Below are 25,232 nucleotides of genomic sequence, written 5' to 3'. Positions count from 1 at the left end.
GCAGAGCGAGTCCGCCTCCCCCTACCCCCCCACTGCCCACCCACACCCCCGGCCCGGGGCCCGGGGCCCGGGGCCCGGGGCCCGGCCCCCTCCCCCGCCCTCTCCCACCCCCTCCAGTCCCTGGAGCATTCGGGACCGAGGGAGGGAGGGAGGGAGGGGCTCCTCCTCTGAGAACTGGTCTCCGGGGACCAGGGTTGAGGGAAAGGAGAGAGCACAGACGGACAGACAGACAGACAGAAAATCTCCCTGCCAGAGGGGAAGGGGGGGCGAGGGAGGGGGCTCAAAGGAAAGGGGGGGATCGATGTCCTTCAGGTGTTGATGTTCCCAGCCTGGAGCATTAATATCAAAGTCACATCTAACCAGCCGCAGGGAGGAAAAAAACATTCAAATCTTGTCTTCCACATAATCCCCCACTCCGTAAATCACCTCCCCCCCTCTAAACTTTCCCCAGTTCCCCTTTTACCCCCGCCCCCCCTCGGCTTTCCCGTTCCGACCCCGCAATCTTACCTGTTCATGACCCCTCAGGGCGCGCTGCGGGGGGTGCTTCAGAGGTGACTGGGGGTGGGGGAGACCCTGTCGTCCAGCCACCCCCCCGCGCCTGCCGGTCGGTCTCCGTTCCTCCTCTCTCCCTCCGTCTCCCTCTCTCCCCACAAGGTTGTGGGGCGACTAGGCGAGGCAGCAGGCCCCCCGGATGCACATGTTGCATTTGAAGTTGAGTCAGGGCTCCCCCCCAGCCTCTTCGCTGGGTCTTCCCCCCCCCCGGGGGGGCTCCCCACAGCCCCCGCACCGGGCTCCCCCGGCTCGCACTCTCCCTCTCCCTCGCCTCTGCCTCCCTTTGTCCCCTCCCTCTCCTTCTCCCTCCCTCTCTCCCTCCCTCCCTCCTCCTCCCTCTCGGCTGTCTCTCTGTCTCTGCCTGGGTCCGTCGGTCTGTCTGGGTCACCTCTGAACGGGAGGGGAGGGCGGGGGGTGGGGGGCAGAGCGGGGAGGGCCAGGAATGTGTGTCTGTCGGCCTGTCTGTCGGCTGGGGCCCCCAGACCCCCACACAGACGCACACAGAGCCTCACTCCCGGGGACTCCCCCCACCCCCAGCAACACACTCCCCCCCCCCACCACACACACACACACACACACACCCCGGTCTGCTACAGGCGGATACACACACCCCTACCCCGACGCGGACAGGCGGAGAGACACCCGAGTTCAGGTTCACACCAACAGATGGACACAGAGAGAGAGAGACTGGGAGAGAGACAGACAGACATCCCCCTCCTCTCTGAAATACCGGCATCAACCATTCACACACACACACACACACACAAGGGCAGACACAAAACAGACAGACAGGGACACACAGACACCTGGACAGACAGCCAGGCTGACACAAACACTAAAACACAGACACACACACACCCTCCTCCCTAGACAGACAGACCGACCGACCCACCCACCCCCGGTTTCCCCCTCCTGCCTCGACCGAGACCTCAGCGGCGGGAGCGGCGGCAGCAGCAGCAGCGTGCGGGATCGGAGACGGAGCGGGCAGGAGGGGGGAGAGGAGGGACACACACACACACACACGGACACACACAGACACACAGACACACACACAGGCCCACACTCACACACACACACACTCACACGCGCGCGCGCGCGCGCACACACTCACTCATCGGGGTCATTAGCATGCAGGAGCCGTCGCCCCTCACCAACTGCAACCCAGAGGCCTCCCCGGCTGACCCCAGCCCCGGGAGGGGCACCCTGGGGATTGAAGGGGGCTGCCCCAGGTCTGGGGTTAATGTTGGGAGTCGGGGGGCGCAGTCTGGGGAGAAATAGGGGTCTGGGGACCGCTGGGTCCCAGGCCAGAGTCAGCTGATCGGGGGCGAGGGGGAGGAGGACGGGATGAGGGGAGAGAGGGCAGAGCTGGGGTTTGGAAATGGATCTCCCTTTCCCCACAGAGGCCTGGTCGGGGATGCCCTCCTCCCCGGCCCACTCGACAGCCCCCACTCCCCAGCTCTCAGGAAGGATCTGGAGAGACGGAGGGAGAGGAGGGAGAAGGAGGAAGAAGAAGAAGAGGGAAAGGAGGAGGGAGACGGAACAGAGTAAGAAAGGACAGGAGGGAAAGAGAAGAAACCAGGATCCAAACTCCCAATGCCTGCTCCGCCCCCGACCTGAGCCTCTCCCTCCCAGGCCCCTGCCACCCTCCCACCGGACCCACCCACCCCTGGGGACCCGAGTCCCTTATCCCACTGCCTTTCGCTCTCCCCCAGCCTCCCCCATTAGGGACCCAAGCAGCCTGCCCGCAAATCCTCGGCCTTCTTCCAGCTCCCCCTCCCTCCGGGCATCCAGGAACCCCCTCCCCAACCTTGGAGCCCCGGGGTTCCCTCGACGGGGGTTAGGGTGTCCCAGCTGATCCCCCTCCAGAAGCGGCCCAAGGCCCAGAAGAGCCCCTGCCTTGGGAGAGGAGACCCTCACCACTGTGTCTCCGGGAGCTGGGGCGGGGGGCTGTGGAGTGGGGAGCCTGGCTCAGGGCAGCGGGCCGGGAGACGGGAGAGACGACGGCTAGGGGGAAAGGACACCTGGGTTCCAGGATGGAAGTAGTTGGAGGCTGGACATCCCTCCCTTTCCCCATCCAGAAGAAGAAGGGGGTGCTAAGGAGCCCCTGTGGGGAGCAGGGCCGGGGATGTGAGCGGGGCGGTGGGCAGGAGGGGTCGGGTTGGGGGACTCCCGGGTCCCGCAGGGAGCAGCGGCAGGCCGGGCCGGGCCGGGCCGGGCTGCAGTGTCGCCCAGCCGCCGCCGCCGCCGCCGCCACCACCGCGCCTCAATTCCGAGCCGATGCTGCCCCCGTGTGGCCCCCGCCGCTCCCTGCGCCTCCCTGCCCTCCCGCTCTCATTCATTCATTCATTCATTCACTCACGCACTCACTCATTCATTCACTCATTCATTCACTCACTCATTCATTCACTCATTCAATCCTATTTATCGAGCGCTTACTATGTGCACAGCACTGGACTAAGCGCTCGGAATGTCCAAACCGGCAACCCATAGAGACGATCCCTGACCAATAACGGGCTCACATCCACCTCAGCCCCCGGGGCCCGCATCCTCTGCCCTTTCTGAACGACCCTCACACCCCCAGCCGCCCCCAGCCCCAGTTCCTCTGCCCTTCCCCACAGAACCCCGCACCCCCAGCCGCTCCCACCGCCCAGGCTTGCATCCTTTACCCTTCTCGACCGATTCTCAGCAGACCCCAGCAGGGCCCAGCCCCAGAGCCTACGTCTTCTGCTCTTCCCAACCGATTCCCACATTCCCAGCCTTCCCGGGCTCCTGGACCCAAATCCGCTGCCCTTCCTGACAGACCCTCACAACCCCAGCCGCCCCTAAACCCCGGTTCTGCATCTTCTGACCTTTCAGACCAAACCCTACACCCCCAGCAGACCCATGCCCCTGGGCCCAAATCCTGTGCCCTTTCAGACCAACTCCCATAATAATAATGATGATGGTATTTGTTAATCGCTTACTATGTGCCAAGCACTGTTCTAAACACTGGGGTGGATAGAGGGTAATCAGATTGTCCCACGTGGGGTTCACACTTTTAATCCCCATTTTACAGATGAGGGAACTGAGGCACAGAGAAGTTGTGACTTGCTTAAGGTCACACAGCAGACAAGTGGCGGAGCGGGAATTAGAACCCATATCCTCTGACTCCCAACCCCGTGCTTTTTCACTAAGCCACGCTCCTTCTCTGCCATACCCTTAGCCACCCCCAACCTCCAGGCCCAAATCTTCTGATGGACCCCCCACTCCCTCCAGTTGCCCCAGTATCCTGGCCAAAATGATCTGACCTTCCTGACAGGACCCCCCGCCCCCAGCTGGCTCCAGTCTCTGGGCCCACATCATTTGCTCTTCCTGACCAATCCCCTTTTCCCTAGCCCCTCCCAGCCCTCAAATCCAAATCCACTGCCCTTCCTGACTGACTCCCATACCTCTAGCACCCCCCATTGAGCTCTTCTCTCTTTCTCTCCAGTCTTTTTTCTCCTCCACATCCAGCTCTTCAGGGACCCTCTTGCTCATCCTCTCAAACGTCTGGTCCCACCACCTGGGTACCCACCCTCATCTTCCAGCTCTCTCTCCCTCACAGTTCCCCCTAGCACCCCACCTCTCCACCTTCTGTAATCTTGCCCTCAGAAACACTGAACTCTGTACAGTTGTCTGGTGAACCCCCTGCCCTTAATGGGGACAAGATACCCAGTCCTTAGGGGGGTCGGGGCCAGGGGGAATCAGTTCGGAATCCATATAAGAGGAAGTGGTTCCTGGAAAGCTGAGGGACTTGTGGAATTCAGAGGGGAAGAGAACTGAGGTAACAGAAAACCTGGATTAGAAGAATAGGGATTTGGGGAGGGGTGTTGTGAGACAGGGTCGTGGAAATCAGGGATTCTGTGTTGTCGAGGGGAAAGCACGGAAAGAGGGGCCAAGGGGCTGAGAGACAGGATCGATCCAGAGGTGTCCAAGAAAGGCACATGCAAAGAAGGGAAGGGAGCAGGATTTTTAGGGTGCTGGAGAAAAGCAGATGAGAGGGGGCCGGAGGATGGAGAGAACATCAACTTAATTCACCCCACCCTCAGCCCCATAGCACTTATGTACATATCTGTAATTTATTTATTTATATTAATATCTGTCTAACCCTCTAGGCTGTAAGCTCATTGTGGGCGGGGAATGTGTCTACCAACTCTGTCATATTGTACTCTCCCAATCGCTTAGTGCAGTGTTCTGCATTTATTCATACATTCATTCAATCGTATTTATTGACCACTTACTGTGTGCAGAGCATTGTACTAAGCGCTTGGAAAGTACAATTCAGCAACCAATAGAGACAATCCCTGTCCAATAAGGGGCTCACAGTCTAGAAGCAGCGTGGCTCAGTGGAAAGAGCACGGGCTAGAGAGTCAAAGGTCACGGGTTCAAATCTCAGCTCTGCTGCTTGTCAGCTATGTGACTTTGGGTGTCATTTAACTTCTCTGTGCCTCAGTTACCTCATCTGTAAAATGGGCATTAAGGCTGTGAGCCCCACTTGGGACAACCTCATCATCTTGTATCCTCCCCAGCGCTTAGAACAGTGCTTTGCACATAGTAAGCGCTTAACAAATGCCATTATTATTATTATTATTATAAGGGGGGAGCACATGGCAAGCGCTCAATAAATTTTATTGATCGATTACACAGGAGATAATAGGGAGTAGGGATTTCGGGCTGTGGGAGAGGGCACAGCAGGCAAGGTAAGATTTTGAGGGGGGCAGGTCAGGGGAAGAAGACATCGTCAGGGGAGTGGGGAGCGGGATTTAAGCAGCGTGGCTCAGTGGAAAGAGCCCGGGCTCGGGAGTCAGGGGTCATGGATTCGAATCCCAGCTCTGCCACTTGTCAGCAGTGTGACTGTAGGCAAGTCACTTTACAGTGACCTCATCTGTAAAATGGGGATGAAGACTGTGAGCCTCATGTGGGACAACCTGATGACCTTGCATACTCCAGCGCTTAGAACAGTGCTCTGCCCATAGTAAGCCCTTAATACCAACATCATTATTATTTGGGAGAGTCTGAGAGAGGAAACGGGAACTGTGGGGTGGAGGGCAGATCCAAGCCCGTCAATGGGCAGGGATTGTCTCTATGTGTTGCCGAATTGTCCGTTCCAAGCGCTTAGTACGGTGCTCTGCACATAGTAAGCGCTCATTAAATACGATTGAATGAATCCAGGAGGAGCGGGGTTGGGTCTGTCCCCGCTCCCGATGCTTCTCCGCCCCTCCCAACCTCGGGCCGGCCCCTCTGGGGGAGGAGCTGCCAGCTCTCGGCTCCCTCCTCCTCCTCCTCCTCCTCCTCTTTCTCCTCCTCCTCCTCCTCTTTCTCCTCCTCCGTCGCTGCCGCCTGCTGCTCCAGCTCCTGGGCCTCGGCTCTCTCTCCGGCACCCCTCCCCAGCCCCTCCGGGGGACCCCCCGACTCCTATCGCCATGAATCTGTTTCGCTTCCTGGGAGACCTCTCCCACCTCCTGGCGATCATCCTTCTCTTGCTTAAGATCTGGAAGACGCGGTCTTGCGCCGGTAAGGAGGATCCCGGGCTCGGAGTCGGTCGGAGGGGCAACGAGAAGAGCTTGGGGGTCGGGGGGGAGACCTCCCGGGGGAGGTGGGGGTGATGGTGGGGGGACTGAGATGATGAGGGTCACCTCGGGGGACCCCCGGGTAGAACCGGGGTACAGGCCAGTGAGGAACCTGCCCCCCCTTTTGGCTTAGAGACCCCTGCCCCATCTTTAGGGCCTCGACTGGGCCTTCGGGGCATTTCGAAGTGGGTGCTCGAAGACTTGGGAAATCCGGGATTGTTTTGGGGGGCAACCTCTTCTCCCTCCCCTTAGCGCCCGGGCCCTCCCCACTTTGGGTTGGGGGGGTCTCTCAGAAGGAGGGGTGACGTTGGCAAAAGTTGGGGGGTCCTGGGGAGTGTGTGTGTGGAGGAGGTGTGGGGGGAAGCTGGTGACGTGGAAGAGGCGGAGGAGGGAGGGGCCGGGCCCAGCCGGACACATCCCTCCTCCCTTCCCTCCTAACCAACCTCCCAACTTCCTGGGAGAGGGCAGAGGGTGGGGAAACGTCGGGTGGAAGGACCCCTTTGCCCCCGGAGCCGGGGAGAGGGGGGCGATCAGTGAGGCCTAGCTCAAGGCCCGCAGCCCCGGGCTGGAGTAAGGCTTGGGCCGGCCCAATGCCTCTCCCTCCAGGCTGGGCGGGGCCGGGAAAGGGCCCTGCTTAAGGGAGGTGCAGGCCTCGGCGCTCGGGAGGGAGGGAGGGAGGGAAGGAGGCGGTGAGAAACCGTCGCGGCCCCTGTCACCCCGGGGAGGAGAAACGTTGGACGGGTGCGAGACTGGGGTTTTGAATCTCCCTCGGAAGCAGCCCCATCGTCTCCCGTTCCTCCTGGCCCCGGTCTGTCCCCACTTCTACTGTCCCTGGCCTTCACGTCCCACCCCCTGTCACATGCTCATACCCCAACCCCTTCTCTCCCCTACAGGATTTTGCCCCACTCCGGTCCCCTCTCCTTTTTCCAGTCTTCGTTCCCCAACCCACTCACCCCACTCCTCTGGCCCTCTCCTTCTCCCCCTTGCCTCGTCCACCCACCCCCCGTCCCTGGGCACTGTGTCTCGTTCCTCCATCCCTTCTGCCTGCCCCATCCCTCTCCTGCTCCCCATTCAAAGCAGTCATCCTGCTTCTGATCGCTGTGGACTCTGTTTCCTTTCCCCAAGCCCGTCTGCACTCCTCTCCCCATCCCACCCTTCCCTCTCCATGCTCTCTGCCTATCTGCCGTCACTCCCATTTTCCTCACCTCCTTTCCCCATTCTCCCCCCACAGCTGGGTCCTACTTTTCCTTCTCATTCCGTACTTTCCTCTCCTTATCCTTGTCAGACCCGTTCTCCCCTTCCCATCCTTCTTCCTGCCCGGCTCTCCCCTTGCCCTCAATCTCTCCTTCCAATCCCCTCCCCTCCCCATTTTCCCCCTCTCCCTGCCTCTTTCCTGCCCTCTCCTCCAGGCTCCTCCTGGGTCCAGCACCTTGCACTTTTAGCTTTCTCGGCTCTCCGGTTCTTTTTCCCCCATTTCCCTTGCCTTACTGGATCCTGCCCGGCCCCTCTTCCCGCACAGGGATCTCAGGAAAGAGTCAGATTTTGTTTGCTGTTGTCTTCACTGCCCGGTACCTGGATCTATTCACTAACTTCATTTCTCTCTACAACACATCCATGAAGGTATGCGTGTGTGTGTGTGTGTCGGGGAGGGCTGGGAAGATGGGCTTGGGGGAGGCCTCCACCTCCCTGGGGTCTCCCTCCAGTTTGCCTCTCGGGGTGGGGGAGGGCTGATGAGCAAGAGGATCACAGCCTGGCAGGGAGGAGAGCAGGGAGGGAGGGCAGGCCTGTGACACCTGGATCCCTGAAGGACTAGGGGGCCTGAGGTCAGGATCCCCTGGTCCCCGGGGGAGAACCGGATCTGAGCCGATCCTTGTGTCTCTCTGGCGGCAGGTGGTGTACATCTCCTGCTCCTTCGCTACCGTCTGGATGATCTACAGCAAGTTCAAGGCCACGTACGATGGGAACCATGATACCTTCCGGGTGGAGTTCCTCGTGGTCCCCACGGCCCTCCTGGCCTTTCTCGTCAACCACGACTTCACCCCGCTTGAGGTAAGGTTGGAGAGGAGGGCAGATGTCCTTGATGTTCGGTAGAGCCTGGCCGGTCCCGCTCAGTCAAGGTATTTATTGAGCACTGACTGTGTGCAGAGTACTGTACTTGACGCTTGGAAAAGGACAATAACAACAAACTTGGTAGACACGTTCCCTGCCCACAGTGACCTTACAGTCTCACCTCTTCTCTCACTGTCTTCTCCAGCGATCCCGGTAGCACTTACGAATGCTAAGCAATATTTTCAGCGGAACCTCCCAAAAGCCTGCATGATTATTTTTAATAGAAGAGTAGTTGATAGGCCTAAAAAACAAGTGGGACTTTGGGAAGGTCGAAGGAGAAACAGGGGAGTGTGGGGGGAGTCTTGCCCTTCCCACTTAAGTCCCACTGTCCCCTCCCTTTCTCTTCGCTCCTCTCCCACCCTCCCTAGATCCTCTGGACCTTCTCCATCTACCTGGAGTCAGTGGCCATCCTGCCACAGCTGTTCATGGTCAGCAAGACAGGCGAGGCGGAGACCATCACCAGTCACTACCTGTTTGCTCTGGGGGTCTATCGCACCCTCTACCTCTTCAACTGGATCTGGCGCTACCAGTTTGAGGGCTTCTTCGACCTCATTGCCATCGTGGCCGGCTTGGTGCAGACGGTTCTCTACTGTGACTTCTTCTACCTCTACATCACCAAAGGTGAAGCCAGGGGAGATGGGGAAAGCTGGGGTCATGAGGGAAAGGAGAGGAGGGGGCTAGGGCTTCCCTCGTCCTCCCTGACTTCAGTTGTAGTGTTCTAGTTCCTGAGCCGCCAGTTCCCTGGCCCTTTGGGTCTCAGGTGTCCTTCTGTCCAAGTTTCTGTTTCTTCCGGGGACCCAGGCATCCCACCTCCACACCCCACCCCCACATCCCTCCCCGCAGGTTCCCACCTCTCCACAAGCAGTTTACCTGTCACTCCCTAACCCCACCTCCGCTGCCCAGGCCTTGGAAGCCAGGGACCAGGCTCGTTTCCGAGGTAATGTGTAAGTTGCAGGGGAACCCGGTCTGGGGCAGTGTGACCTTGTCCCTTCTCTCTTTCTCTCACACAGTTCTAAAGGGGAAGAAGCTGAGTTTGCCAGCATAGTTCCAGTTCCCAAGGTGACCCCTGGAGCAGAGACGGCCACAGGAAAAGATGGTGGCAGAAGCTGGGGCGGGGTTGCCACGGAAGGGACGGGGCCTTTTTGCCCAGGGGTGATTTTTTTTAATGACGGACCTAACCCAGTACCCCTGCCCCAGGCTCCCGAGGAGCCAACTTCGGGGGGGATGAGTGCTGAGGCCTTGGGCATTTGATCGCCTGGAGTTGCAGCCATTTGTAGTTTTTGCCTTTTAGAGAAAAAAGAAAAAAAAATCTTTCTGCTCTTTGGGTTTTTTGATTCCGATGATTTTTCTCTCCCTCCTGCTCCGAGCCCTTATTTTTTATAAACTTGTTGGTCAGGAGGTTGTCATGGATACAGTCCCCCGCTTCCACATTCCCCATGATGTTTCTCTTTCTAGTCTGCCCCCTACCTCCCCGCTTTCTCTCCCTCCCCCTGAAGAATGGTTCAATTTGCCAAATGCTAAGACACCTTCCTGGGATGGGAGAGGGTGTGTCCTTTTTGATAGAGGATGGGGGCAGGGGCCCCAACTTTCTTAATTTTTTTTTTTTTTTGGCAAAGAGGGAGGGGATGGAAAGGGAATGGGGGTTAGGGGACTCCTAATCTGGCCAGTTCCTTGTTTTTGTACAGAATTGATGGTTGATTTCTTGTTCACTTGAAATAAAACAGGAGGAGAACAAGGCCTCTTGCTTTCTCTACTCCTGTCCTCCCGTTCATTCTCATTTGTCAAACCTTCACTGCTGCTCTGCCTCAGTTTCCTGCCCACCCAGATCCCAAGTCTCATCTCCTTCCAAAGACTGAGGAACACTGACCCCAACTGTCCACCCCGACTCCCTTCCCACGCCCCCAGTTCTTCCAGGGATTTAATTTACCCTGTAGCCCCTCCCTGTGGAAAGACAAAATAGAAACCAGGCAGAGGCTATGTTCCACAATCACTTTTTTGGGGGGCTGGGGGAGGAGGGGAATTCTGTTTAATCAGAGAATATACATAACCAAGCTAATTATCATTTATAATGGCAAGGTGGGTGAGCTTGGGGGTGGCTGAGTAGGGTGGAGGGTTGGATCCAGGGTGGCCTGGGCTGTTGGGGATAATGGTGGCGGTGGTGGAGGAGGAAGACAGCGTGGTCACGGCCATGATCACACCCCCCTCATCCAGGGACAACTTGTAGGGCACAGGCGGGTCACTGCGCAGGTCCTGTAGGGCCAGGTATGCCAGGTACACCTGGAGGTTGGGGTCGGGGTAGGAGGAGGTGAGAAAACAGATCTTAGTGGGTGCTGTTGCTTGGAATGAGGAGGGAGGAATGGTGTGTGTGGTATTTTCGGTGGAATTGGAGGAGTGGCAGGGGAAGTGGGAAAAGACTGGTTCAGAATCCTTCTCCCACCAATCATGGAAAATTTGGGAGTAGGAAGACAGGCAGGACTCTGGGGGACAAAGCCCAAGGTGGTGGAGATCTAAGAGTGCAGTACTGAGGTCAGGGGCCAGGCCTAGGGAGGGGATATTAAGAATCAGCAGGAGAATACAGGCAGGAAAGAGATGGAGGGGAATATTAGGAGGAGTGTCTGTGACAGGTCATAGGTTGGAGAACAAAGACCAAATTGGGAGAAGAGGACCCTTTTGGAGGGGGAGCATGAGGGGAGAAGGATGGGGGGAAGGGCAAAGAATGGCCAAGAGGGAAGGTAGGAGGACCATGAGGGTGATATATGGGGCAGAAGGTAGGGGGTTGGGAATAGAGGACTATGGGAAAGGCATGAGGCTGTAAGCCCGTCAAACGGCAGGGACTGTCTCTATCTGTTGCCAACTTGTTCATTCCAAGCGCTTAGTACAGTGCTCTGCACATAGTAAGCGCTCAATAAATACTATTGAATGAATTGAATGAATGAATGAGGCTGAGAAGTAAGGGATGAAGCATCCTTACCCAGACAGGGATGGAGAAGAAGGCAAAGGAGATGCTGGCTCTTGCACTGCCACTGCCCAGCAGGTAGTGGTGAGGAGGGGAGCGTGCCCACTGGTTGGCCAAGAAGCAGAAGCCAACAAACCAGACACTTGCCCAAATGACTGTGGAGACAGAAATGGGGTGAGACACCTGGATTCCTGAAGGGGTAGTAGGTGGGGGTGGTGAGATCTAGGGGCTGGGGGGTGGGCAGAGGAAACCTGGGACCCTGAGGTGAATTAAGGGACCGGAAAGAAAGATTTGGGGATCACTGAGGGAAGCAAATATGTGGGGGAGGGTAAAGCCAAGTGCAGGGGAGCAGGTCATCTGTGTCTTGGAGAGGGAGAGGTGGCAGCTGGAGATATCAGGGTTCAGGGTACACAAGGAGGTTAAAAGGCACCAAACCACGATCAGATTCCAGCGAAGGGGAGAAGAGAAAGGGGGAGGGGGACTAGGAATGAGGCCAGAGAGGGGTGGGGGAAAATGGGGAAGACTTGGGTAGGACTTTGGGGTCAGGGCATGGCGGGGGGATCTGCAGAGAGGGTAGAGTTGGGGTAGGGAGGGCTTACCAGACAGCACAAAGTCCAGGAGGAAAATGACGGTGGTGAGGCGGGTGCCGGTGATGTAGGGCTCTTGGGTGTCAAGTATGAGAAAGACGAGGCTCCCGAGGAAAGCCAGGAAGCCGGCCACGATGGCATACCTGCAGGCTGCCCCATTGTTGTTGAGCACACAGTGCAGCTGTGGGGAACTGCTTACATTCATGTAGCCGTCAGTCATCAGTGAAGCAAAAATGATAAGGGAGAAGACCTGGGGGAGAGGGCAGGGGTGAGACCGAGTCAGATATGCAGGTAGGGCAGAGAGAAGGGGGAGGTAGCCTGGCCTAACGGATAGAGCATGGGTCTGGGAGTCAGAAGGACCTCGGTTCAAATCCCAGATCTCCCACTACTGTATGACCTTAGGTCAGTCACTTAACTTCTCTGCTTCAGTTACCTCATCTGCAAAATGGGGATTGAGACGGTGAGCTCCATATGGGATAGAAACTGTGTCTAACCTGATTAGCTTGTATCTACCCCAGCGCTTAGTAACTAAGTACAGTGCCCAGCACATAGTCATATAGTAAGTGTTCAATAAATACCATTTTAAAAAAGAAAAATAGAGTGAAGACTGTGGCCTTTTCCCAGATTTTTCCTCAGCCTGGATCGCATGTTAGCGGGTACCTTGGAGGATCTGATTTAGTCTGACATCTTTTCCTTGGGGACCCAGGGGTCCTATTCCTATCCCCCAGCCATCCTGGGGATCCAGGTATTTTGCCTTTCTGTTTCCTTGGAGACCCTTACACCTCAACTTTTCTCCCTTTCCCCGTGCAACACCTCGATTTTGGACCCTGAATCAATCAAGCTTCACCAAAACGGGGAAGAGTGGAAGCTAAAAGTGGGCAAAGACTGCTCTCCTTACTGACCCAGGACCAACCCAAATCCCCCGGGAGAACCCAAAGTCCGAAACCCACAGAGCTCAGGTGAGGGACCAAAGGGAAGCCTGTAGAAAATCCAACATCACAATGGGCTCCCCCAGGATCTGCAGGAAACAGTCCAGTACTGTTCTTTCCCTTCCTCTGGCTCAACCATTTACCATTTCCCCAACCAGAACCGGGACAAGGGAGGTTAGGGGACTGAATGCTTGATGGAAAAGGGGCCGATGGATTCGACTTTTCTCCCCGCATCTCGAGTTCCCCTGCCAAAGCCGAAATGTGGGAGCTGTGAGCAAAAGTGCACTGAAGAAGCTAATTGCAGGCAGGGAAAGGAGTAGAAATAGAGGCTGAGTTGGTTTCAAGCCTCCTAGCTCTGCCGTAAGGAGGAGATGGAATGAAGAGAGGGGAAGAGTGGAAGCTAAAAGTGGGCAAAGTCTGCTCTCCCTACTGACTCAGCCCTGTAGTGGGAGATTGGAGGAAGGGAGATAAGCTTGTAAGAAAAGACCAGGAGCAATGCCACTGCCAGATCAGATCAAACCAGCCGGGTTTCCTGCCTCTAGCACTGGCAACCCAATCTTACGGGAAAAATACTTTGGTATCCACTCTGAAGGTTAAGTCCGTGCCATTTAATATCTCTCCCTTCTAGGAACCCATTTCAGATTTCTCATATATTAATTCATCTAAACAACTCTTGATGTCCATGACCTGCAAAAATTCCTGGGATAACAAATTCCATACGTTTACCACTTGAAGATTTTTTCTCTTGTGCTAAATGGACTGCCTTCAAACTTCAGTGGGTGCTTCCTGGGACTGCTGGGACTGCTGAATCTGTGGGAATCTAGGTTCGCCCTGTTTTCACCTTCAGGATTTTGTAGGTTTCAATCATAATCTCTCGTGGTCTTTAGCCCAACTGTGAAGTTCTTATCTTTAAAAAAAAAAATCTGTCATGAGGAAGCCTCTTCATACCACTGATTATCTCAATCACTATTTTCTGAACCTCCTTCAGATTCATTATATTTTTGAATATCATGAAGGGCTGATATCCCAACTCATCCATGGGAGTGCATCCCAAGGTGTGGGTAACAGACTCCTAGGTCCTCTGCCTCTCCTTCCTATTCTGGTAGCCATCTTTTCCCCACCCTCCCTCCTCTGGTCTAGGAAAATGGTCCCCCTTCTTCACTCTCTCTCAGAGAGGCTCAGAGAAGATATTGAAGGGACAGAATTCTTGCCTCAAAGGTGTGGGGCTAATTTGAATAATTTCTAGCAATTTCCACGATATTCCTTTCAAATCAAGCAACACTCCTGATCTCTACCCACTCTACCCCAACAGTCCTGCTTAAGAAAGCCATAAAAACGCTTTCCTCAAGGATCATCATCCCTTCTCTAACTACAGACATAATTCGTGTCCCTCTCCTCCTCAACATATTCTTATCTTACTGAATCCAAACTTAATTTTTTCCTTGAAAAGATGCCAGGGTTCTAATGGCTGGTTCTACTTCTACAGCTAATGAATCATAAATCATAAATCAATCTACAGGCATTGCTTTGGAATTACCAGACTGAAAGTTGAGGGGTTTGAAAGAAGTAATGGTATGTGAGTATCTATTGGGTAAGATGCCCTGTGCTACGCCCTGGGGAAAGTACACAGAACCATGAGACTTGTTTCTTGCCCACAGTGGGCTTAACAATTACAGTATTTGTTAAACGATTGCTATGTGTCATACACTGTACTAAGTGCTGGGGTAGATACAAAATAACCAAGTCTCAAATGAGACTTACAGTCTAAGTATGTGGGAGAATGAGTATTGAATCCCCATTTAGCAGATTAGGGAACTGGGGCACAGAGGAGTGAAGTGAGTTGCCTAAGGTCACACAATTAGACAAGTGGCGGAGCCAGGATTAGAACACATGTCCTTTGACTCCCAGCCCTGGGTTCTTTCCACTAGGGCATGTAAGGAACAGAAGGAGCTGGGAGATGTATTCTTTGGGAGCTATTCCTTCCAGTTCTAAGCCTAGAGCTCCTGAGGATCTGTCCAGGATTGCCAGGGGTGAGCCCTGGCAAACCTCAGTTTAAATTAAGCCCTGGCTTTATCGATCTACTCATACTGCTGTGGATGGTCTCTATGTCTCTTCTGATAGAACAAAAACTCTTGTAAGGGCCATGACAGGTCTCCATCAGACCTAACTAAATAATAATAATAATAGTATTTATTAAGCGCTTATTATGTTTCAAGCACTGTACTAAGGCAGTAGATAAAAATCAATATAAGCATATGGGCCACATTCCTTCTCTTATATAGGGTTCACCACTTAAGAGGGAAAACAGGTGTCTTTTACGGATGAGGAAACTGAAGCACAGAGAAGTTAAGTGGCTTGCCCAAGGTCACATAGGCAAGTGATGGAGCTGGAAATAGAACCCAGGTATCTTGACTTCCAGGCCCATGCTCTTTCCATGTATTAGTACATTGCCTGACTGAGGTAAGTAACTATATTTAGATAGTTGGAGAGGGTATGGGATCAGGAATCGGGATGCCCGGGATCCTGCCCCTCGACTCTGTGTCTTCAAAAGCCTGTTTCCCCCACAGTAGTGGGATAAGGAGGAATGGGATGAGGAGGTTTCTAGTAACAGGGTGGGGGGAGGAATGGGGGGGCTCAACCCTCACCCCAGCAAAGATCCGTGCGACCGTTTTACGTTTCTTCAGGAACTGCACTGCCTCGCTGCCTGCCAGGTCCCGCAAGCTTTCAGGGACATGCATCTCAGCGTCTCTTTCCTTCCAGAGATGTGGGATGGTTGAAATGTCTCTTCCCAGCTCTGAGAGGGGTATTTCGGGAAAACAGAGGTTCTTCACCACTCAGGGAAGGTGCCTGAGAAAGGAAACACAAGGGTTGGGAGGTGGTGGGCTTTTGGGGGGTTCGGGAATGACCGGGGAATAAAGTGGAAAGGAGAATGAGGTTGGAGGGGAAGTTCTTTGGAGATGAATAAGGGGGGGAGATGGCTGCTGATGGGGATTTCTCAATGGGTCTTCCTAGGCCTGGGGCTTCCTCTCAGGATCCTTTCAAGGAATAGGAGTCAGAATGGGTTTAGGAGGATACGGAATTCTAGACTCTCCCCTCTGCCTGGCCCCTCGCCCCATCGCCATTAACAGAGACCGAAGAGGGGAGGCTTGACCCCATGGTTCCCTCCATTAACTCTCAAAATGGAGGTGCCACTTTCCCCTGCTCCAGTCAATCGATTTTGGTTTTATACCCCTTGGGGGCAGGTTGGGAAGGCACGGAGGGAATGGGGATGGTTCCTGGGATTCGCTGAGGGCTTTTTTCACTCTTTTTGGAAGACTCTTTCGTCCCCAGAGGTAAGGTGCCTCGTCTGTTTCTCACCTCCCAGACTCCTCTCACCTTCCTTCACCCCCCCTTTTCCCGCCTCTGCGCGTTGGCCCGCCTCCCCCGCTCTCTGATTGGCTACTTCCCACGTCCTTTCCCGGCTGCTGGGCGGGGAAGGGGGCGGGGCCTCGGCGGCCGTTGGCGGCCGCGGCGCACGCGCAGGCCTAGCCTTCCCCCCCCCCCCCCTTATGTTGCTCCTCCCGAGGCGCGGGAGAAGAGGAAAGAAAGAAGCGCATGTGCGAGATGTGGAGTGACGCACGGAAAAAGGGAGGGGGGAAAAGAGGAGGCTTAAGTAAAGCGCATGCGCCTCTGGCAGGGCGGTGCCCGATATCTTTGACGCATGCGCAAAAGGGAGGCCTGAGGGCGGAGCGGAAGAGCCCGTTCCTGCCATGCGACTCTGGAAAAGCTGAAGCGGAGCCCGGGCTCCGGCGGTCGCTTGCGCATGCGCAAGAGCGTCTCAATGTCAGGGCCGCCCTGGCTGAGGTGAGGGGGCTGATGTTCGGGCCCGGCCCCTCCGACACGCCCGTCGTGTAGGATTCAGGGGGGGCTTCCCGGGAAACTCGATGCCGAACCAGCCCCGTGTCCCCGGGGGAAACCGCTTTCCTTCTGGGGCGCAGGACTGGCCTCTGGTGGTGATTTCCTCATGACCTTTGACCCAAGCCTGGTGATGCCAACTGGGCAACATGGGAACGAGTGGGCAAAGTCATCATGTGGGTGAGGCCGTTGACCTCTGACCCCCAGGAGAGGGTCACCCCAATTTCTGGGCTCCCAAGATTTGGAAAACTGGTGCTGCCCCCGGTGACCTTTGACCCTGGCTCCTCGGCCTAGTCTTGCCAAACGTGTTACCTGGTAAACACGAGGCTCCTGGCCCTCTTAAGCCTTGGCCATGCCACCCTAACACCCTTACTGACACAGCTTCTGGGGATTGGGTGGTACCAGCCTGTTTAACTCTAATTCATCCTCTTCTTCAGCTTCCACAGGCTCCTCGGGCCCTGCTGGCTCCGGGTGGCCCGGGCCACCCGGGGACCTGGGGGCCGGGGCTGCATCCCGCCATTCCGGCCCCTCTCCTCCCTGGCCTCTAAAATGGGTGAATACAAGAGGATGTGGAATCCGACCGAACCCCGGGACTGGGCCCAGCAGTACCGAGAACGCTTCATCCCCTTCTCGAAGGACCAGCTGCTGCAACTTCTCCAGCAGGTACTGGAATAGCAACTTCCTCCATCCCTGCGTCCATCCCCGGCTTACCGTTTATTTCTATTAATGTCTGTCTCCCCCTCTAAAATAAAAATAAATGGTGGTATTTAAGCGCTTACTATGTGCAAAGCACTGTTCTAAGCGCTGGGGGATACAAGGTGAGCAAGTTGTCCCACGTGGGGCTTGTGGTTTTAATCCCATTTTACAGATGAGGTAACTGAGGCACAGAGAAATGAAGTGACTTGCCCACAGTCACACAGCTGGCAAGCAGCGGAGCCGGGATTAGAACCCACGGCCTCTGACTCCCAAGCCTGGGCTCTTTCCACTGAGCCACGCTGCTTCTCTAGACTGTAAGCTCGATGTAGGTGGGGAATAGGTCTGTTTATTGTTATTTTGTACTCCCCCAAGTGCTTAATACAGTGCTCTACATACAGTAAGTGCTCAGTAAATACGATCGAATAATGAATACCTTCTAGAAGCTTTGGGAGTAGGAATTGTGCCTGGACCCCAACTCCTCTGAGCTCCTATGACATCAACTCTCCCTGCTACAAGAGATGGCTCGCCCAGGATAGGAATTCTAATCGGCTGATGGGTTGCTGGGAAGCTTTAGGGAGTTGATCACCTTTAATCAATCAATTATCTTTATTGAGCACTTACTGTGTGCAGAGCATGGTACGAAGCACTTGGGAGAGTACACTATAACAGAGATGATAGACACATTCCCCATCCACAATGAGCTTGCAGTCTACAGGGGGAGACAGACGGATTACATTACATTACGGATATGTACAAAAGTGCTGTGGGGCTGAGGGAGAGGGTAAATAAAGGATACAAATCCTAGTGCACCCTCCTTCTAACTTTAGAGAAGATTTTGGTTCAGTGTCTCCCACTCCAGTTTGAAGGAGTGGATTTTAAGCAGGAGTGGTTGCTTCAGAAGTCTTCTGGACTTTGTTTCCTCATCCTTGCCTCAGTTTCCTAGCTTTTCGCTCTTGACCTCCATGCACAGGAGTTTCATACCACCCCTGCGGAAAAAGCAGATCTCCTGGCATTCGCGATCCATGTGGACTCCTGCATCCTGTACCATTACCACCTCATTCTCACCCAGCTTCAGGTAACGGAAGGAGGGGCCTGGGCCTTCACGAACATGGGGAGGGGAATGGGTGATTTTCCTTGTCCCCTGTTTCTGTTTTAACCAGGTTTCATTAGATTGGGAGGCTGCGTGGACCTTAATGATATTAAACACTTACTTGTGCCAGGCACTGTACTAAGCCTGGGGTAGGTACAAGATAAGTTGGACACAGTCCCTGTCCCACATGGGGCCCCAGTCTAAATCAGAGGGAAGAAGATTTAATCCCCATTTTACAGATGAGGTGACTGAGGCACTGAGAAGTTAAGTGATTTGCCCAAGGTCACGCAGCAGACAAGTGGTGGAGCCGGAATTAGAACCCAGATCCTTTGACTCCCAGGCCTGGGAGAGTACAGTGTAACAGACACATTCCCTGCCCACAGTGAGGTTACAGTCTAGAAATAAATTACAGATATGGACATAAGTGCTGTGGGGCTGGAGCAGGGCTAAATCCAGGTTATGGGGGCTGGAAAAGACCTGGACTTCCTCCTCCTCCTCAGGCCCACGGCCTCCCACTCTCCATTTCCCCTTTCCTGGCATCCTGTGAGTCCGTACCTCTGCCGGAGCATCCTGAGAGCGGTGGGGAGGGAGAAACAGGTGATGGGCTACTGTGTTGTGAGCACTCAGGGCAGCTGTGAGAGGCAGGAAGGATGGGTTGGCATTAGGCAAGAGAATTGAGAGATTGGGCTAACACTGAAGGCTTCAAATCCTGCCAGATTGGCTGACAGCTCCAGTTACGTGCGTTTGTGTTTGTGTGTACGTGTGTAGTTCTGGATTTACTCTTTCAGCGTTTACCATGACAAGCAGGGTGGCCTGGGTGTCAGAAGGTCATGGGTTCTAATTCTGGCTGTGCCACTTGTCTGCTGTGTGACCTTGGGCAAGTCACTTCACTTCTCTGGGCCTCAGTTACCTCATCCGTAAAGTGGGGTTTGAGACTGTGAGCACCATGTGGGATAGGGACTGTGTCCAACCCGATTTGCTTGTATCCTTCCTGGTGCTTAGTACAATGATCAGCACATGGTAAGTGCTTAACAAATACCACAGATATTATTGTTATTATTAGATACCACTATTATTATTATTACTTCTGGTGCCCTTAATGACCCAGCTGGCCGGGGCAGGCACGGAGCCAAGGATAGGCCCAGTTTGCCACCCAGTTGGGTGGCAAAGAAGCACCGACTGAGGTGTTGCTTGAGACTTTATAGGGGGCAGAGCACCATACTAAGTGCTGGAAAGAATACGGTACGATGGAGTTGATATTGCTGAGAAAGTGTGGCCAGGGGCCTGAAGCGTGTCTAATTATGCCTGACCCCTGCTTCTTTCTCCCGCCTTCTCTTCTCCACCCTCCCAGACTCTGTACTGTCCAATTAACCCCGATCGAGAAAGCCTGGAGGAGCCATCACTAACGGACCTCCAGCGCTTGACCAAAGAGCAGGAGGTCTTGCGGCAGTTAGAGCCGCTGCTGGCCCAGGCCAACTTCTCACCCTTGTCGGAGGATGCTGTGGCCTACGCCCTCGTCGTCCACCACCCTCAGGATGAGGTCCAGGTACGAGCCAGGGGACTACAACCACCCAGCAGCCCCTGGGGTGGCCGGCCCCTGATCTAGAGGAAGATCATGGGAGCTGGAAAGTGTGAAACACCCGACCTGCGAAGGAGGGCCCCGGGGAGAGACCCTCCTGGACCCACTCAGTCTAGGAGACTGTAAAAATTAATGTTCCTTTCAGCCTGTAGGGCAGTGTCCAGGAACCACCGGGATTGATGGGAGTTGGGGTTCAGGGGACATTGGGATCTCTGGAAACTTGAGGCAGGAGCAGTGGCCTACTCTACCCCACAAACAGCTGCCATCTCCCCTGCCCCACCCCAGGTGAATGTCAACCTGGACCAGTATGTCTACATGCAGTTCTGGGCCCTGGGCCAAAGGGTCGGGCGGCTCCCGCTGAAGTCCAGCGTGGGGTCGGAGCGTGGCTTCTTCACCAAATCCCCCCCTGCTGAGAGGTGAGACGGGAGAATGCCCTACTAGGATGGATTTGACCCCTTGCCCAAGTTCCCTCTGGCCCTGAACTCCCTCCCGCTTTATGGGTCCTAATCCTGGCTCCGTCACTTGTCTGCTGTGTGACCTTGGGCAAGTCACTTTACTTCTCTGTCCCTAAGCTACCTCATCTATAAAATGGGAATTGAAACCGTGAGCCCTACGTGGGACAGGGACTGTTTCCAACCCGATTTGCTTGTATCCCCTCCAACGCTTAGTTCGGTGCCTGGCACGTAGTAAGTACTTAACAAATACCAGGATTATTATTATCCCTCTAGACTGTAAGCTCGTTGTAGACAGGGACTGTGTCTGTTTATTGTTGTACTCTCCCAAGCGCTTAGTACAGTGCTCTGCAATAGTAAGTGCTCAATAAATGACTGAATGAACGAATGATGGCATTTAGCCCTCACTCTCCAGAATATCCTGGGCTGCAGCTTGAGAGAGGGAGGTTAGACTGCAGGTGGGACTCTCGGGGGGGGACTTCGGGTGTCTGTGGGAGAGTCCTGGGATTCGGTCTCGCCCCCTCTGACCTCTAGCTTCCTCTCCGACCTCCGTCCAGGCGGTACTTTAAGCGGGTGGTGGTGGCGGCCCGAACCCGGAAAGGACACATGGTGCTGAAGAGCTTTAAGGACACGCCACTGGAGGGGCTGGAGCAGCTGTTGCCCGAGCTGAAGGTGCGGACGCCCTTTCTGCAGCGCGCCCTGCTCCACGGCACCCTGCTGATCAGCGGCCTGGCCGTCTTCGTCAACGTCGGCATGGTGGTCCTGTCCGACCTCAAAATCGCCTCCTCCCTCCTCCTGTTCCTCTTCGCCGGGTTCATGGGCGTCCGAGCCTCTAAGGTGAGGCCCTCCGCCCGCCCCCGCCCCTTTCTCCCTTCCCGCCCCACCCCCACAGTCTTCCTTGGGGCTCCATTCATTCATTCAGTTGTATTTATTGAGTGCTTACTGTGTGCAGAGCACTGTACTAAGCGCTAGGGAAAGTAAAATGCAAGAATAAGCAGACATATTCCCTGCTTACAGTCCAGAGGGGGAGACTCCAGGCTGCTCCCTACGGGTCTCTTAGAAGCAGTGCGGGCTAGTGGATAGAGCCTGGGCCGGAAAGTCAGAAGGTCTTAGGTTCTAGTCCTGGCTTCGCCACTTGTCTACTGTGTGACCTTGGGGAGGTCACTTCACTTCTCTGGGCCTCAGTTTCCTGATCTATAAAATGGGAATTGAAATTGTGAGCCCTATGTAGGATGGGGACTGTGTCCAACTTGATTTACTTGTATCCACCCCAGCGCTTAGCACAGTGCCTGGCATAAAGTAAGTGCTTAACAAATACCGTAATTATGATGATGATGATGAAGTGACATGCCAAGATCCCACCCCAGACAAGTGGCAGAGTGGGATACGGCTGTGAGCACTACGTGGGACAGGGACTGTGTCCAACCTGATTATCTAACCAGGACTTAGAACAGTGCCTGGCACATAATAAGTGCGTAACAAATACCACTATTATTATATAATATAATAATAATAATCTTAGCCCCCCTCCCAGAGCTCAGGGGAAGATCGGAGGCTGACGTGGGGATGCTGTAGAGAGGGAGAATCAGGTGCCTGGGTACCAGGAGGGTGGAGACTCCCTGGGACCTGAATCCTGGGGGGAGGGTGTCCCCCCGGGTCTCTGACCCCACCTCCTCTCCCATAGATGTTTGGGCAGTGGCGGAACCGGCAGGCCCTGGAGTTGGCCCACATGCTATACTTCCGCAGCACATCCAACAATTCGGAGCTGCTGAGCGCCCTGGTGCTGCGGGCACAGGAGGAGCATGCCAAGGAGGCCCTGTTGGCTCACAGCTTCTTAGGGCGCCGAGAACCTGGGCCCCCTGAAGGTAGGGACCCCACCCCCTTCTTGCCCTCCCCACCCACCACGCCAGTCATGGTACATTGAACAGTGGCCCCACCTTGGGACAACTGGAGAACGTGGGGAGATTGGACACCTGGGGCCTGAGGAGAGAGTAGAGTCACCCACCTGGGGTTCCCCCCCCCCACCGCCCAACAATCCCCTGGACACCGGGCACTAATCTGGATCCTGCTTCGGAGATAGTAACTACTGGGGATCTCTGGAGGTTTGCTAATCCTCTCTACACCTCTGCCACCAGGAGGGCCTAGGGCAGTGTCCGGATGCTTCTAGGAGGCAGAACAACCAGTGGGGCAGCTAGGTACCCTGCCCCCTTCCCCCTCCTGCCCAGTCACTCCCCACTCCTCCACTCCACCATGCTGCAGCTGGGCCTCCTGCCTTGAAGCACAGGGATGCTGCCCCCCAAACTTCCAGGTTTGGAGCTCGCACAGGGGAATGTGGGCCGCTCCCAGCGCCCATCTCTTGGGCCCCCCAACTTTGAATCCCAGGAATCCCTGCTCTCAAGTTGTTTGGCTCCCGAGTAGAGGGTAGGAAGATTACCCCAGAGTCCAGATGGACCCTGTCTTTCTGCTGGCCGGCCCCCGGACTGGGTGTGGGCATTCTGGGCTCTGCTTCGGGGAAGGTAGAGTGGAGGGCTTGGATGGGTTGAGTGAGGCGGGGAGGGGGCCTTCACTCCTCTCTGACATCTGTCATCTGTGGCCCTCTACCCCCAGAGGCAGCGCACTGGCTCCAGGAGCAGGTGGAGAACTGGCTGCTGGCCCACAGCGGCTTTGACGTGTGCTTCAACGGAGCCCGGGCTATCTCCCATCTGCGCACCCTCCCCGAGGAGCTCCCACCCACTGCTCCTCCCCATCCCCTCCAGCCCCTCCCTCTTCCCCCCAACCCTCAGGACTCCCATATGGACCCTGCCATTACCACCTCCAAGGCCTCAGAGGGCTCTCCCCAGAATTTGCCCCAAGGACACTGACACCCAGGGACCCCGGGGGACTCCCAATTCACCTCTATCCCCCACTGCCCCTAACTCAGTCCATTTGGGCATCCTGGCCCAGGAATACCCCCACCCCCACCCTTGGCCCTCCTCCTCAGTTCCTCCCTGCTCCAGAATTCCCATTCCCTTTCTCTGTGCATCCTGGCCCAGGAACACTCCCCCGCCCCTCCAGGCCCTCCTCTCTCCTCCTCTACTCTCCAGAATTCCCGTTCCCTTTCTCTGTGCCTCAGAACCCAAGAAGCCCCTTCCCCCACACTCCTCCCCAGGATGCCTACACTAAGGCTACCCCATACCCCTTCCTCCTTAACTGGGGAGCCCTCCTACAGACCCCTGCACCTTTCTTCCCCCAACAACCTCCTCCTAGTGCCTTGGTGCCCAGCCCCCCCAAACCCTGGGGGTAATTCTGCCTTTGCCTGCCACCCTAGGACTCTTGGGGACATATGCTACCTCTTCTCCATCCTCCTCATCTTCTCCCTTTCCTCTCCCCTATCCATCGCGGCTGTCCTCCCCCATCCTCGTGCAATATTGATGACCCCCAAGCTCGGGCCGCTGCAGCACTTGCACCGTCTGGCGGGGGCTGGGGGTGCCTCTCTCCCTCAGCACCGTCTTGTAGCCGCAGAGTCACTCCCTCAGGGAGCTTAATAAAGTCTTATTTATACCATTGTTGGAATGCCAGGGTCCATCATAATAATAGAAATTGTGATAATTGGAAAATGCTTCCTATAATAATAATTGTGGTACTTAAGCACCTATTATGTGCCAAGCACTGTACTAAGTGCTGGGTTAAATACAAGATAACTGGATCCCACATGGGGTTCACAGTCCAAGTTGGAGGGAAAACAGGGATTGAATTTTGCAGATGAGGGAACTGAGGCACAGAGAAATGAAGCAACTTGCTCAAAGTCACACAGCAGACAAGGGGGGAAGCTGGGATTAGAAACCAGGTCCTCTCACTCTCAGGCCCATGTTCTTTCCTCTAGACCCCGCTGTTTCTCAGAGTTTCTACTGTGCGCCAAACACTGTACTAAACACTGGGTTAAGCAGGTTGGACACAGTACCTGCCCCAGAAAGGGGCTCAAAGTCTAAATAGGAGCGAGAACAGTATTTAAGCCTCATTTTACATATGAGGAAACTGAGGCACAGAGAAGTGATTTGCCCAGTATCACCCAGCAGAGAAGTGGCAGAGCTAGGATCAGAACCCAGGTCCTTTGACTCCCAAGCTTGTGCTCTTTCCACTAGGCCACACTGCTTAGGGCCCTGAGGCTAAGGGAGGGCTGACTTGGCCGTGATCTTTGCACCTTGACTGGGCTCCAAAATGGCCCCAGAGGTTGATGGGTTTGGGGACAGGCCTGGGAACTGAAGGGGATGTAGCCCACTTGGTACCTTTGGACCCCCACGCTGGAGGGAAGTGCTGGGGTCCCTGGGAGGAGAATGGGGGAGTCACTGGAATGATGGGAAGTGGGAGCAGTGGAAAGAGCACAGGCCTTGGAGTCAGAGGACCTGGGTTCTAATCCCAGCTCTTCCAGGTGCCTACTGTATGAATTTGGGTAAGTCACTTAACTTCTCTGTGCCTCAGTTCCCTCACCTGTAAAATGGGGAGCAAGAATCGTGAGCTTCATGTGGGACAGGGACCATATCCAATCTGATTACTCATATCTACTCCACTGCTTAAATACCATTTTAAAAAACCCAGCTGTGTGCCTCAGTTTCCTCACCTGGAAAATGGGGATTCAATGCCTGTTCTTCCTCCCACTGAGATCTTGAACCCCTTGTTGGGCAGGAATTGTGTTTGACCTGTTTAACTTGGATCTACCCTTGCACTTAGAACGGTGCTTGACACAGCACTTAACAAATGCCATGGTGTAAAAAAGTTAGGGAGGGCATACCTGGGGTCCCTGTAGGATTTGGGCAGTGGACA

At 55.1% G+C, this 25,232-nt stretch overlaps 3 protein-coding genes across 6 annotated transcripts; 2 read left to right on the top strand and 1 right to left on the bottom strand.

Annotated features, from left to right (window-relative positions):
• The first annotated feature begins 5,884 nt into the window (after positions 1–5,884).
• On the top strand, positions 5,885–10,002 carry KDELR1 (KDEL endoplasmic reticulum protein retention receptor 1). The gene is made up of 5 exons (XM_029074042.1): positions 5,885–6,084; positions 7,660–7,760; positions 8,031–8,189; positions 8,618–8,870; positions 9,260–10,002. The coding sequence occupies exons 1-5, from the start codon at positions 5,994–5,996 to the stop codon at positions 9,292–9,294; spliced, it is 639 nt and encodes a 212-aa protein (XP_028929875.1). The 5' UTR covers positions 5,885–5,993; the 3' UTR covers positions 9,295–10,002.
• Positions 10,003–10,224: 222 nt separating this feature from the next.
• On the bottom strand, positions 10,225–16,177 carry SYNGR4 (synaptogyrin 4). 4 transcript variants are annotated; one of them, XM_029074039.2, is made up of 5 exons: positions 16,097–16,177; positions 15,367–15,568; positions 11,805–12,042; positions 11,221–11,360; positions 10,225–10,526 (listed from the first exon to the last, which is right to left on the bottom strand). In XM_029074039.2, exons 2-5 carry the CDS (start codon positions 15,457–15,459, stop codon positions 10,302–10,304), a joined length of 696 nt encoding a protein of 231 aa, XP_028929872.1. In that variant the 5' UTR covers positions 15,460–15,568; positions 16,097–16,177; the 3' UTR covers positions 10,225–10,301. The 4 variants fall into 4 exon arrangements, with proteins under 4 accessions (XP_028929872.1, XP_028929871.1, XP_028929873.1 ...); XM_029074038.2 differs by having other exon boundaries at positions 16,079–16,158; XM_029074040.2 differs by lacking the exon at positions 16,097–16,177 and adding an exon at positions 15,951–16,028.
• A 142-nt stretch (positions 16,178–16,319) lies between these two features.
• Positions 16,320–23,977, top strand: TMEM143 (transmembrane protein 143). Its single transcript, XM_029074322.2, has 8 exons — positions 16,320–16,564; positions 17,053–17,278; positions 18,282–18,386; positions 19,753–19,947; positions 20,266–20,396; positions 20,990–21,269; positions 22,117–22,297; positions 23,040–23,977. Exons 1-8 carry the CDS (start codon positions 16,524–16,526, stop codon positions 23,291–23,293), a joined length of 1,413 nt encoding a protein of 470 aa, XP_028930155.1. The 5' UTR covers positions 16,320–16,523; the 3' UTR covers positions 23,294–23,977.
• Positions 23,978–25,232: the final 1,255 nt, after the last annotated feature.

Source organism: Ornithorhynchus anatinus, chromosome 10 (genome assembly GCF_004115215.2).
Source record: "Ornithorhynchus anatinus isolate Pmale09 chromosome 10, mOrnAna1.pri.v4, whole genome shotgun sequence".
Classification (NCBI taxonomy): Eukaryota; Metazoa; Chordata; class Mammalia; order Monotremata; family Ornithorhynchidae; genus Ornithorhynchus; species Ornithorhynchus anatinus.
This window is presented reverse-complemented; position numbering and strand designations above follow the sequence as displayed.

Coding starts and splice junctions, on each gene's coding strand:
- KDELR1 (XM_029074042.1), top strand. CDS start 5,994: ATGAATCTGTTTCGCTTCCTGGGAGACCTCTCCCACCTCCTGGCGATC. Junction 6,085..7,659: donor GAAGACGCGGTCTTGCGCCG/GTAAGGAGGATC, acceptor CTTCCCGCACAG/GGATCTCAGGAAAGAGTCAG. Junction 8,190..8,617: donor ACGACTTCACCCCGCTTGAG/GTAAGGTTGGAG, acceptor CACCCTCCCTAG/ATCCTCTGGACCTTCTCCAT.
- SYNGR4 (XM_029074039.2), bottom strand. CDS start 15,459: ATGCATGTCCCTGAAAGCTTGCGGGACCTGGCAGGCAGCGAGGCAGTG. Junction 12,043..15,366: donor TCGCACGGATCTTTGCTGGG/GTGAGGGTTGAG, acceptor CCTCTCCCCCAG/GTCTTCTCCCTTATCATTTT. Junction 10,527..11,220: donor TCTTCTCCATCCCTGTCTGG/GTAAGGATGCTT, acceptor CCCAACCTCCAG/GTGTACCTGGCATACCTGGC.
- TMEM143 (XM_029074322.2), top strand. CDS start 16,524: ATGCGCAAGAGCGTCTCAATGTCAGGGCCGCCCTGGCTGAG. Junction 16,565..17,052: donor TCAGGGCCGCCCTGGCTGAG/GTGAGGGGGCTG, acceptor CCTCTTCTTCAG/CTTCCACAGGCTCCTCGGGC. Junction 21,270..22,116: donor TGGGCGTCCGAGCCTCTAAG/GTGAGGCCCTCC, acceptor CCTCTCCCATAG/ATGTTTGGGCAGTGGCGGAA.